We start from the raw sequence: 11,784 nt of genomic DNA, 5'->3' as shown, positions 1-11,784 counted from the left end.
ATATATTTTATTTCCTTAACAAATATGTACGTAGCTCATACTGTATGCCAGGCATCACTCTAAGCATTTAATAAGTGTTAACCTTGTTCATCCATAATAAGTGGCAAAAGACAAATTACAGCAAACTTACTTATAGATCCAATTGGCTTTAATTTGTGATTCATGAATTGGGGCAGCCTCCATTCTACAAAATAGGACGCAAGTTTCCACTGGGCAATAGCAGAACAGTGGGTTTTGTAAGGTGGGAACCAGGAATCAGAACCATAGAAAGAAACCTGATTAGTTAACATCAGGTTTTTTTTATAAGGGTTAAAGCAGAGGAGACTTCCTTACTTGGGTAGACTGGACTCTCCTGTTTTCAGGAAAAGTGGGCTGTTTTGGAACCTATCAGTTCCCTTAAAGTTTCAGTTTGAAGGTCAAGTGCAGTGACTCATGCCTGTAATCCCAGCACTTTGGGGGGCCGAGGAGGGTGGATCACCTGAGGTCGGGAGTTCGAGATCAGCCTGACCAATGTGGAGAAACCCCGTCTCTACTAAAAATACAAAATTAGCTGGGCGTGGTGTTGCATGCCTGTAATCCCAGATACTTGGGAGGCTGAGGAAGGAAAATCACTTGAACCTGGGAGGCAGAGGTTGCAGTGAGCCAAGATCACGCCATTGCACTCCAGCCTGTGCAACAAGAGTGAAACTCCATCTCAAAAAAAAAAAAAAAGTTTCGGTTTGGTGATGTGGCATTTAACATGAGTGACTTGATTTTGGTCTGCTCCCTTGGGTGTAGTGTGGGGGCTCAATCCGAAACAATGGCCTCCCGTAATTTTTATTTAACACAGCTTATAGGTATTATTATTTTCATCCCCAGTTTATGGATGAGGAAACCAAGGACTGAAAAGGTTAAGTCCAGCCACAGGTCACCAAGCCAGGGTTTGAATCCAGGCATCTGGCTCCAGAGTCCACACTTTCAACATCTTGGCTATGCTGACAAACTTCAAGAGTGGATTAGATGAGGGAAGAAGAATAAGGGATGATCCCTTGTGTTTCTGCTTATAAGACAGTGATTGAGGCCGGGTGCGGTGGCTCCCACCTGCGGTTCCAGTACTTTGGGAGGCTGAGGTGGGTGGATTGCTTGAGCTCACAAGTTCCAGACCAGCCTGGACAACATGGCGAAACCCTGTCTCTACCAAAAATACACAAAAAAAAAAAAAGCCAGGCCTGGTGGCACATGCCTGTGGTCCCAGCTGGTAGGAGGTTGAGGTGGGAGGATTGCTTGAGCCCAGGAGGTCGAGGCTGCAGTGAGCCGTGATCCTGTCACTGTACTCTTGTCGCTCCAGCCTGGGTGACAAAGGGAGACCTGTCTTTAAAAAAAAAAAAAAGACCGTGATAGAAGCTGTGGGTGTGGATGAGATCACCCCAGGAGAACTTAGTGAAAAGAGAAGGGATCTAGGGTAAAGCCCTGGGGAACCCTAAACATAATGGCTGGCTAGAGGAAGATGAGCCAGACACAGAGACAGAAGGAGTAGCCAGAGGGGCAGGTAGAGAACTGGGAGATAGTGTGCTTGGATTGCGCCTTCCGGGACAAGCACAGGAAGGAGAGAGGCTTCTGCTGTCCTGAATTTTGCACATGAGAACTGAAGGAGACCCCGGAATCTGGAGATACAGAGGTCTCTAGGACCTTAGGAAAGCTGATAGCTGGGGTGTGCTGCGAAGTCCAGGCCGAGCCTTAGACTTGGGAGGTGGGCGTGGGAAGGAGGTCAGGGAAGGTGGTTGTTAAACCTCTGGGAAACATTGACCTTCCTTAATACTTCGTATTCTATTAATAATAATTGTGATAAATTAAGGAACACGAGCCATGTGACAGGCTTGTCTGAAGCACTTTACATACAGTTCCTTATTTCATCCTTATGGTATCCTTATGAGCTCCGAGGTAGGCTCAGAGGGGGAAAAAACATGCCCCAAATGAACAACTAACAAGTTAGCAAGGAGTGAAGACAGGGTTGACGTCCAGGGCTGTCTGGCTCCAGGGCCTGAGAACTTAGCTCTTCTTCTAGGCCACTCCATGTCCTGTGGTGAGTGTTCATTGAGCCTTTGCTGGGGCTGGAGACAGGGTTTAGCACTTGTGGGGGCTGAACCTCCTGCCCCAGGGAGCTAAGCATAGTGGGAGTTGCAGGTCTAGGCAGCCTGGGCAGCAGACAGCAGGCAGAGTCAAGGGGTGCTCCGGTAGAGAGCCCTGGGAGTCGTGAGGTGGGGAGACCACGTCCTCTAACTGAGGAAGTCTGCCAGGCCAGGGAAGCCCGGGGAGGAGGAGAGGTTTAATCTGGGACTTGCAGGCCTGGCAAGGCTTAGGCACATACATGTGTGGGGACAGGGGATTGAATTCCAGCATTCCAGGAAACCTTGGCCCCATTGTAGCTGTGTGAATGGGGGTAGAAGAAGAGTAGATGGAGCAGAGAGGCCCCTGAGTGCCAGGCTGAGGGCTAGGGGCTCTGATATAGGCAGGGCCTGGCATCGGCACACACTGTCACAGTCTGGGTGAGATAAAGCCACCACTTCCTGTGTAGGCCTCTTGGAGCGAAGCAAATTTAGTCCTGGCTGAGAAAGCAGGAAGGGCAGGGAAACTGAGGAGGTTACACCTGTCTCCTCTCCTTTGGGGTTCTTCCATGGACACTGCTTGTCTGGGCCCACAGCATGTACCACCCCCTTGTCTCCACCTCAACTAGAGAGCATGGGACAGCCCTGCCTGAACTCTGAAGAAGCCTAGAGCCTCCTCAGATAGCCCACAGGCCTGAGGGGACCTCAGAGGGTCCCACCCCTTGTCTTCATAGCATGTGCCAGAGGCCAGGGGTCACTTCACAGCTCTAGTCTTGTCGTCCCTGATTCTCGGATCTTTCACCTCAATGGTATCTGTAACTCAGCTTCCTTCTTGAAGAGGGGGGTCACACTTCCCTAGAGTAGCCTGCAGTCCAATGTGACTAGGGACCCTAGAGAAAAAGCAGGAGATGGCCGGGCATGGTGGCTCATGTCTGTAATCCCAGCACTTTGGGAGGCCGAGGCAGGTGGATCATATGAGGTCAGGAGTTAAGACCAGCCTGGGCAACATGGTGATACCCCGTCTCTACTAAAAATACAAAAATTAGCCAGGCGTGGTGGTGGGTGCCTATAATCCCAGCTACTCGGGAAGCTGAGACATGAGAATTGCTTAAACCCAGGAGGCGGAGGTTAGAGTGAGCCAAGGTCGCGCCGCTGCACTTCAGCCTGGGCAACTGGGCGAGACTCCATCTCAAAAGAAAAAAAAAAATGAACAAAAAAAGCAGGAGATGTTGGATGTTGGGGTGGTAGAAGGCAGATAGTGGGGCCTGTGTATCCTAGGGTACACAGGGGCCTGTGTGTCTTATGGAATACGGGGTTCTGGGACATGGGACCCCGTCATGCTCTCACTAGGCCTTCGAGGGGCAAAGCCTCAGAACCCACACTCCTGTGGATAGCCTAGTTTGGTTTTCCCAGTTGCTCTTGTTTCCAGTTGCCCTGTGAGTTTCTGCAGGAGGGAGGGATCCTGAGCTATATGGAGGGTGCGGCAGTGGACTTTGACCTGGGCCTTCTGGGGCACTGAGACTCCTGATTTCTGTTGGGGTGAGGGTAGGAAGGCAAGGTCCCTCACCCACTCCAGGCTAAGTCTTGGGGGAAGGGTACCTCAGCTTTGCCTCTGGGAAATGAGGAGACCCTGCCCCCCATCAGGGCTCTTGATAACGTTGGCACAAGAAAGCAGCCCTTGCCTTGCCATTTAGGCCTGGGCTTGGGCGGGGGGCAGCCTGGCAGGGGGTGGGGAGCCCACCAAAGCTCCACATACCATGTGTCTTTGACTTGACGGAGCAGAGGCCCCTGCCATGTGCCAATGCTGGAACGCCAAACCAATTCCCCAGGCCTTCATCCAGTCAGGAAAGGTCCACAGGTAGAGAGAGAAGAGGGTGAAGTGGTGGGAAGCCCAAACCATCTCTGTAGAGTGATTTGTGTAGGTGGGGACCTGTTCTTCTCTTCCTCTGTTAAGAAGAGGTAGGTTGCAGCTGTAGTAGAATGATGATTAGACTTCAGGAAGGACTTCCCATGGTCAGACAAGAGCTAGTGGAACAGGCAATGGCGGGAAATCAAAGGATCCTTTGGGATGGTGGAAAAAGCCCTCCTTCTCCATCTTCATCCACCTCTGTCTCCCTTCTCTCAGGAGTGAGCTGGGGCTGGCCTGCCCTGCCTGAGGCAGGGGGTGGGACATTGTGGCCTCTGGAGGAGCCCAGGATGGCAGCAGGCGTCATATTTAACATTCTGCCTCCCCCACTTCTGAGACACCAAGCTATTTTAAGCCCCACTTGTCCCCACCGCCATGGTGTCAATGACAGCCCCGAGCACTGGGGCTTAGCGCCGGGTCGAATTCCTGACAGATCTGGCTCACTTGGCATCCAACCAGTTTCACGGCTGTGATATTTTTGTCTCGATTTTCTTATTTCCAACAGACTGAAACAGCCTCTTGCTCTCCCTCCACCCAGCCTCCGATTCTACCCCCACTGGCACCCTGCCCCTGGCCACCCCTTCTCCTCAGTGTTTACGCAAAACTCTGGGTGCCTGCCGGGCAGCCTGTCGCCCTCCTGGCCAGTTCCCCTGCCTGCCCCGCTTCACTCGAGCGTGGCGAGGAGTCCGAGAGTAGCCGTGCCTTGGCATCTTGGAGCTCTCCTTCCTTCCAGAGCCCAGCTGTCCCTTTTGCTTGCTCTTGATGACAAACTCTGAGTGAGGAGAAATGGATCTGTTCGGTTCACATTAATGGGATCACAGCTCCAGAGGAAGGAGGAGAGGCTTTTCCTATAGCTGAGGTGTCTCCGTTCCGGAATGGAGAGACCCTGGGGCCCCATAGTTTGACCTCGAACCTTGTGACCCTTGAGGAAAGGGAAGTTGAGGGGCAGGTGAAGGGGCGTGGTGAGAGTCAGTCTACTGGACCTGAAGAAGAAAACTGACATTGATGGGCACCTACTACGGACCAGACAACAAAACCAGCAGCCATTCAGAGGAGTTCCTTGGTGCCAGGCATTCTGCAGACCTCGTGCTCACGGCCTCCTGTGCGGTGGGCATCATTACAAACCTGTTTTGTAGGTGAGAAAGTGGAGGCTCACACATACTGGGTTATGTGTCCGAGATCACACAGTTGCTTAGTGGCTGAGGCAGGACTTGAATGCAGACTCTGTCTCATTGTGGAGACTGGACACTCTTCCCCTAGCCTGGAGCTGTGGAGGTGGGCCTAGGCAGCTGGGACACCACCCCTTCTCTGCCTAAACATCCTTGGCCTGCAGGGAGAGTGGGAAGCAGACATCCTCTTGGGCCTCAGTTCTATGGGAAGCTGACGGGGTTCCGTGCTCGTCAGGCAAGTGGAGAGAACACTCATGTTTCATCCTGTCCTGGGCTCTGTGCTGTATGCTGTGTTTGTATTGCTCATTAAACCCTTATCAACTATGATTATTCCCATTTTGCAGATGAGAAAACTGAGGCACAGCAAGGCTAAATAACTTGCCCAAGGACACACAGGAAATGCAGAGCCAGGAACTGAACCCTGGCTGTCTGGCTCTAGGGCTTGCATTCTTAATGACACTACCTCCCAAATCTGAGGAAAGGGTGAGAAGAGGAGCACCCCCAGAGTGGGATGCTCCCCGGGGGGAGGGGCTTTTCAGGGGTGCAGAGGCCAGGCTTCAGGTGGGTCTCTGTGAGTGGAAGGCACCCAGGGAGGCGGTTGGAGAGGGGACCCAGCAGCCCCACCCATCCTGTGGCCCTATGCACATGTTTGCCCGCACACACACCCCCTGCTTTCGGTGTTCTGAGCCACTTAGCTCAGTCCTGCAGTCCTCTTGTCACCTCCCCCTTCCTGCTGTGGGTGACAAGGAGGCCTGGCTGGCTGCCAGTCCCTGCTGCCCTCCCCTTCTCCCTCCCACACCACCTCCAGGGCCACTCTCCTCCCTAAGGATGTCCCTGTTCCTGGCCTGCCAGGGAGACCTGGTCCATGTGATTGCCTGGCCCCGTCTCCAGCCCAAGCCTGCTCCTCTCCCCATGCTGACCCTAAACTTTTCACACTGTGGGAGCAGTGTCCGAGAAGCCACCAGGTTCAGTCCCTTTTTGCAGCCTCCCATGCCTGTCTCTGGGGAGCGGACTGCAGCAGGGGAGAGCCTCAAGTCTGGTGGAAGGGACAGAGTGGCCATCCTCAAAGGAGGAAGCAGCCTGCCCTAGACCACACTGCCTAACGCCAGGCTGGGAAGGAACTGAAGTTTCACTTGAGCCATGATTTGTCCCAGGGAAAGCTTGGGCTGAGAAGGGCAGGGCCCTTTGTCCAGGTCAAGAGGAGCAGAAGCAGCAAGGCTCAGCCCAGAGCCCAGGCCAGACAGGTGCACCAGGCGGCCCTGCGCCTTCCAGAGCTTGGCACCCCGAGAACTTCACTGGCTGTGCAGCAGTTCTGCCCCACCTGCAGCCCTTCTGCTTCCATTCTCTCCTGAGCTCCCCAGACCTGCATTTGGAATGCATCTTACTGTCTGACCCGCCTGCTGCCATGCCCAAGAGCGTGGCTTCTTGTCCTCTCCCTCTGTCCCCCGCCTGGCCAGTTTTCCTGGTACATTGAAGCCAACTGAGCAGTTCCTGGCCTTTCCTCATCTCTGCCAGGCCTGTCCCACCCTAGCGCATCCCTCCCCACCTCCAGGCCATTCCCGGCCTGGCCGGCTGTTCCTTTGGTTGTCCCAGTTTCCCAGCCCTTCCCCTCAGCCCACCCAGCTTTCAGCAGTTTGGGCCTTTGCTGTGGACAGTGCCAGTACCAATGCCCACAAGCTCTCAGGCTTATTCGCTAGATAACCTGTGTGCTTTCTCCACGCAGCGAATTTCCAGGAAAAAGGCCTCAAACATTCCCCTGGGCCCTGGCCTGCCGCGGCCCCTCCAGTCCTGCCCTCTGCTCCTCCCAGGCTCGGGAGCAGCCACTGGTCTGGCGGGTTGGGCAGGCCCAGCCAGGAGGAAGCTGGGCTTGGTTCACCCTCCTCCTGGGAGCCTGGGCCCCAGTGGGATCTGCTTGATCTCCCTCCCCTGCTGCTCAGAACACACCCCCAAGCTGGCTCAAACCCCTCCACCCCACCCACCTCACCCACCTCATTCCCGCCCCCAGAGGCTGAGGTCACTGGCTCCCCGGGCCCAGGTGGGGCTGTCAACACCTGCCGGTTGGAGGAGGAAGCAAGGCCCCTGGGGGCTGTTGTCTTAGCAATTGAGTAACTAGGGAGCTTGGCTCTGTCGGAACTGGTTCCCAGGCCAGGCCGGAACTTGTGGAGGCTGCAGCCCCCTGTGGCCTTGGGGGTTTGGGCTGGCAGGAAGTCCACCCCAGGGACCCTGGCTGGGTAGGGGTAGAGGGACATAGGTTTGTTCAGAGGGCTCCAGAGGCAGGAAAAGCACATTTCTTGTCCCGCAGAGCTCCTTCCCAAAGGTGAAATGGATGTGAGCCTATGGGGGTCCCTGCCTTAGGGTCAGGGTCGGGGGCCGCATGCTCACCAGCCCCTCCCTCCTCAGGTGTCTCTCAACGCATGGTTCTGGTCCACGGTCTTCCACACCAGGGACACAGACCTCACAGAGGTGAGCACTCCTCCAGCTCCCCCTCCTGCACAGGGTGGTCCCAGAGGAGCCCAGAAGTGGGCAGAGGGGCTCTAGAGGGTCATGCCAACACCCTCTGAGGAGCACTGGGAGAGTACAGGGTGGGCATCCTAAACCTGTTGGTGCTCTTGATCCTCGTTGAGCCTCATCAGGTGGGGATGAGTATTCACTCTTCTTGCCTGATGAGGCAGCTGAGCCTTCCAGAGGTGGACCGCATGCTTAGGGGCACCCAACTAGTGAAGGGTTGCCACAGGACTTGACCCCATGGCTGTCAGACTCCACACTGTGCTCTGAATTCTATGCAGGGTTGTCATGTCCTGGAGCCTCAGCATGAACCCTCCACCAGCATCCCTAAAGCCTTGTTCCTGAGCACATTTTTCAAAAATTGTACGGTGATGTGAACACAAGGCTCAGTCGGAGAGAAACAGTGATAGGCAGGCCCAGGACCCCGCCCTCCATGCCCCATCCCTGAGGGTCCTCTTGGAGTGAAACAGTGATAGGCAGGCCCAGGACCCCCGGCCTCCCTGCCACCCTCCCTGCCCCATCCCCGTGGGTCCTCTCTGTGAAGCCTCATGCTGGTCTCTTACCACCTTTTCCTCTCCTCAGAAAATGGACTACTTCTGTGCCTCCACCGTCATCCTACACTCAATCTATCTGTGCTGTGTCAGGTAAGTCTGTTGGGTGGCTGCAGGGGCAAAATCGAGCCCTGGGGGCAGAAAGGGGTCACCCAGCCCTCCCCTGGGGGTGCTGCCCCAAGGGCCTTCTTCACTAGTCTCCCAACACCTACCCACCCCCCCACTTCTGCTGTCCTGGGTGAGGACTCTGGGCTAGCACTGGGGGCCCTGGCTCCTGACAAGGAGCTGTAGCACTTGGCCCCAGGCTTCTGGGAGGGTTGGAGGCCTGCCCAGCTGGCCTGTTTGGTGGGGAGAGGGGTAGTGGCTTCAGGGGCCATGTACCGATGTTGGGGGGAGGAGATGCTTCAGGGGATGCTGCTCTGGGGATGGGCCACCCGCCCTCTGAGCAACCCTGGACGGTGGGGCAGGACTGTGGGGCTGCAGCACCCAGCTGTGGTCAGTGCCTTCCGAGCTCTCCTGCTGCTAATGCTGACTGTGCACGTCTCCTACCTGAGCCTCATCCGCTTCGACTATGGCTACAACCTGGTGGCTAACATGGCTATTGGTGAGGCCCTGGGGGGCTTGGGCCATCTGCAGAAGTGCTAGCTTGGGGTGCGAGTGGGAGGTTGGTGCCATTCCCGGAGAAGGAGGTTCTAGAGAGACCCTTGGGGTAGAGGAATGGAGAAGAATTTGAGGTGGGAGAGAGAGGAGGCTGGGAGGAGAGTCCGAGGATGATCCTGGGGTCAGAGAGCGTGTTGGGTGCGGCCTTGGGGAGAAGGAGCCGAAGGAATGAGTCTCTCCTGCCCCCACTGGCACCCAGGCCTGGTCAACGTGGTGTGGTGGCTGGCCTGGTGCCTGTGGAACCAGCAGCGGCTGCCTCACGTGCGCAAGTGCATGGTGGTGGTCTTGCTGCTGCAGGGGCTGTCCCTGCTCGAGCTGCTTGACTTCCCGCCGCTCTTCTGGGTCTTGGACGCCCACGCCATCTGGCACATCAGCACCATCCCTGTCCACGTCCTCTTTTTCAGGTAAGTGCTTCCCCCCTGCCTGGTGCTCACCTTCTTTGGACTCTTCCTTGCCCATTCCTTAGGGGAGACTGGGGGCTCTGTGTGCCCATCCTCCCCCTCCCACCTTGCCTGCACACACCCCACCCTTGTCCCCATGCGAGCTCTCAGAGCTGTGTGCCTCAATGGGCTGCTCCTTTGGCCCACAGCTTTCTGGAAGATGACAGCCTGTACCTGCTGAAGGAATCAGAGGCCAAGTTCAAGCTGGACTGAAGACCTTGGGAGAGAGTCTGCCCCAGTGGGGATCCTGCCCCCGCCCTGCTGGCCTCCCTTCTCCTCAGCCCTTGAGACAATTCATTTTCTCCTTTCAACTTCTTGAAATTGGACGTGAAGGATGTGGGCCCAGAATCGTGTGGCCAGCCTACCCCCTGCTGGCCCTCACCAGCCTTGGAGCCTGTTCTAGGAAAGGCCTCCCAGCATCTGGGACTAGAGAATGGGCAGCCCCTCTGCCTCCTGGAGCTGAACTGGGGTGGAACTGAGTGTGTTCTTAGCTCTACTGGGAGGACAGCTGCCTGTTTCCTCCCCATCAGCCTCCTCCCCACATCCCCTGCTGCTTGCTGGGTCCCGAAGCCGTCTATCTACCTGGTAGACCAGGGACCACAGGCCTTAGGGGGATACAGGGAGTCGCCTTCTGTTACCAACCCTCACCCTCCTCCAGGACACCACTAGGTGGTGCTGGATGCTTGTTCTTTGGTCAGCCAAGGTTCAAGGCCATTCTCCCCATGGGATCTTGAGGGACCAAGCTACTGGGATTGGGTTTGGGAAGGGGTTTCACCCTGATCATTGCCCTAGCCAGGTTCCCAGGAAGCCTCACCACACTCCCTTTCCGGGCCAGGGCAAGGATCTCGTGCTGCTGTCTGGTTGAGAGCCTGCCACCGTGTGTTGGGAGTGTGGGCCAGGCTGAGTGCATAGGTGGCGGGGCGGTGAGCATGGGCCTGGGTGTGTGTGAGCTCAGGCCTAGGTGCGCAGTGTGGAGGGGGTGTTGTGGGGGAAGAGGTGTGGTTTCAAAGTGTGTGTGTGCAGGGGGTGGGTTAGCGTGGGTTAGGGGAACATGCGTGTGAGCGTGCTGGGGGGCATGTGAGATGCGTGGCTGCCGGTGAATGTGTCCACAGTTGAGAGGTTGGAGCAGGATGAGGGAATCCTGTCACCATCAATAATCACTTGTGGAGCACCAGCTCTGCTCAAGGCCCCACCCAGGCGGACAGCCAGGACCTCTCCATGGCCAGGCTGCCTGTGTGTGTGTTCCCTGTCCTGGTGCCCCTTTGCCGGCCCCCTGCAAACCTCACAGGGCCCCCACACAACAGTGCCCTCCAGAAGCAGCCCCTCAGGAACAGAGGAAGGAAAATGGGGATGTCCGGGGCTCTTTCCAGCCTCCTTTTCTCCTTGCCTTGGCATGGCTGGCCTTCCCCTCCAAAACACCCATTCCCCTGCTGCCAGCCCCTTTGCCATAGCCTGACTTTGTGGAGGGGGAAGGGGCGATTTGAGGCAGAAGGGGAGAAAGCTTATGGCTGGGTCTGGTTTCTTTCCTCCCCAGAGGGTCTTACTGTTCCAGGGTGGCCTCAGGGCGGGCAGGGGCCACACTGTGCCTGCACTCTGGTAAAGGTGACCCCTGCCATTTACCAGCAGCCCTGGCATGTTTCTGCCCCACAGGGATAGAATGGAGGGAGCTCCAGAAGTTTTCCGTCCCAAAGGCAGTCTCTGTGGTTGAAGCAGACTGGATTTTTGCTCTGCCCCTGACCCCTTGTCCCTCTTTGAGGGAGGGGAGCTATGCTAGGACTCCAGCCTCAGGGACTCGGGTGGCCTGTGCTAACTTCTTTTGATACTGAGAACTGTTTTAAGGTGGGAGGGTGGCAAGGGACGTGCTTAATAAATAAATTCTCAGCTCACCTGCCTTTGTTCAGCTTATTTGCATGAATAGGGTGGGCTGGAGGGCAGGAGAAGACAGTTGTGGCGGCAGGGGCAGGTCCCAGAGCTGGCTGGAGGCAGTAAACAGAGGTGGGGTCTCTGGGAACGTGGGCGTGGGGAATGGCAGGGCCCAGAGGCAGAGCTGGGCAGAGCTCAAGTCCAGTTGTGAGAGGGAACCAGAGCCAGTTCTTTCCCTTTCTCTTCCCTGGGCCATTGTGCTTCAATCATAACACCCCCACTTCCCCACCACCTTGCAGATTGTACTTCCATCTCCTCATGATCCCCACTCTTCCCCATTCTGGTCTGAACCAGGCTGCACTGTTTGTGACTTCACCTCTCTGAGCTTCACCTGGAAACAGACTAGCAGAACCTGCTGCTGAATGCAGGAATGAATGATGCGATGGACAGAATGGCATATCACAAGTGCCTGGTGCACTGCAGGTGCCCAGTGAGCTTCCCCTGACCTTGGCCTTTCTTAGTTTGGGAAGAATGAGTGGTACAGAATGCTAGCCTCAAGGAAACTTCTGGAAAAAAAGAAAGCCTAGGGTGAATGTCTCCCCTACC

At 56.0% G+C, this 11,784-nt stretch overlaps 1 protein-coding gene and 1 pseudogene across 3 annotated transcripts in view; both read left to right on the top strand.

Annotated features, from left to right (window-relative positions):
- The window catches only part of PGAP3 (post-GPI attachment to proteins phospholipase 3), a 17,297-nt gene extending 6,099 nt beyond the window's left edge, over positions 1–11,198 (top strand). Inside the window, exons 4-8 of one of the 2 annotated variants that reach the window (XR_001884924.1) lie at positions 5,504–5,642; positions 7,560–7,622; positions 8,247–8,308; positions 8,683–8,819; positions 9,075–9,148. Coding sequence is in view for 1 of the 2 variants with exons in the window: in XM_017869255.1 (XP_017724744.1) it covers positions 7,560–7,622; positions 8,247–8,308; positions 8,683–8,819; positions 9,075–9,279; positions 9,465–9,528 (531 nt within the window). In the remaining variant the exon portion in view is untranslated. Of the gene's footprint in view, positions 1–5,503; positions 5,643–7,559; positions 7,623–8,246; positions 8,309–8,682; positions 8,820–9,074; positions 9,280–9,464 lie in introns of those variants that run through there. The other variant, XM_017869255.1, reaches the window with a different exon arrangement.
- LOC108527788 (uncharacterized) lies at positions 9,604–11,198 on the top strand (annotated as a pseudogene). Its single transcript, XR_001884925.1, has one exon. The product of XR_001884925.1 is annotated as an uncharacterized LOC108527788 (transcript).
- Positions 11,199–11,784: the final 586 nt, after the last annotated feature.

This window comes from Rhinopithecus bieti, unplaced genomic scaffold (genome assembly GCF_001698545.2).
Source record: "Rhinopithecus bieti isolate Rb0 unplaced genomic scaffold, ASM169854v2 scaffold_5019, whole genome shotgun sequence".
Taxonomy (NCBI): domain Eukaryota; kingdom Metazoa; phylum Chordata; class Mammalia; order Primates; family Cercopithecidae; genus Rhinopithecus; species Rhinopithecus bieti.
Note: the sequence above shows the minus strand (reverse complement) of the source record. Positions and strands in the feature narration are given on the sequence as shown.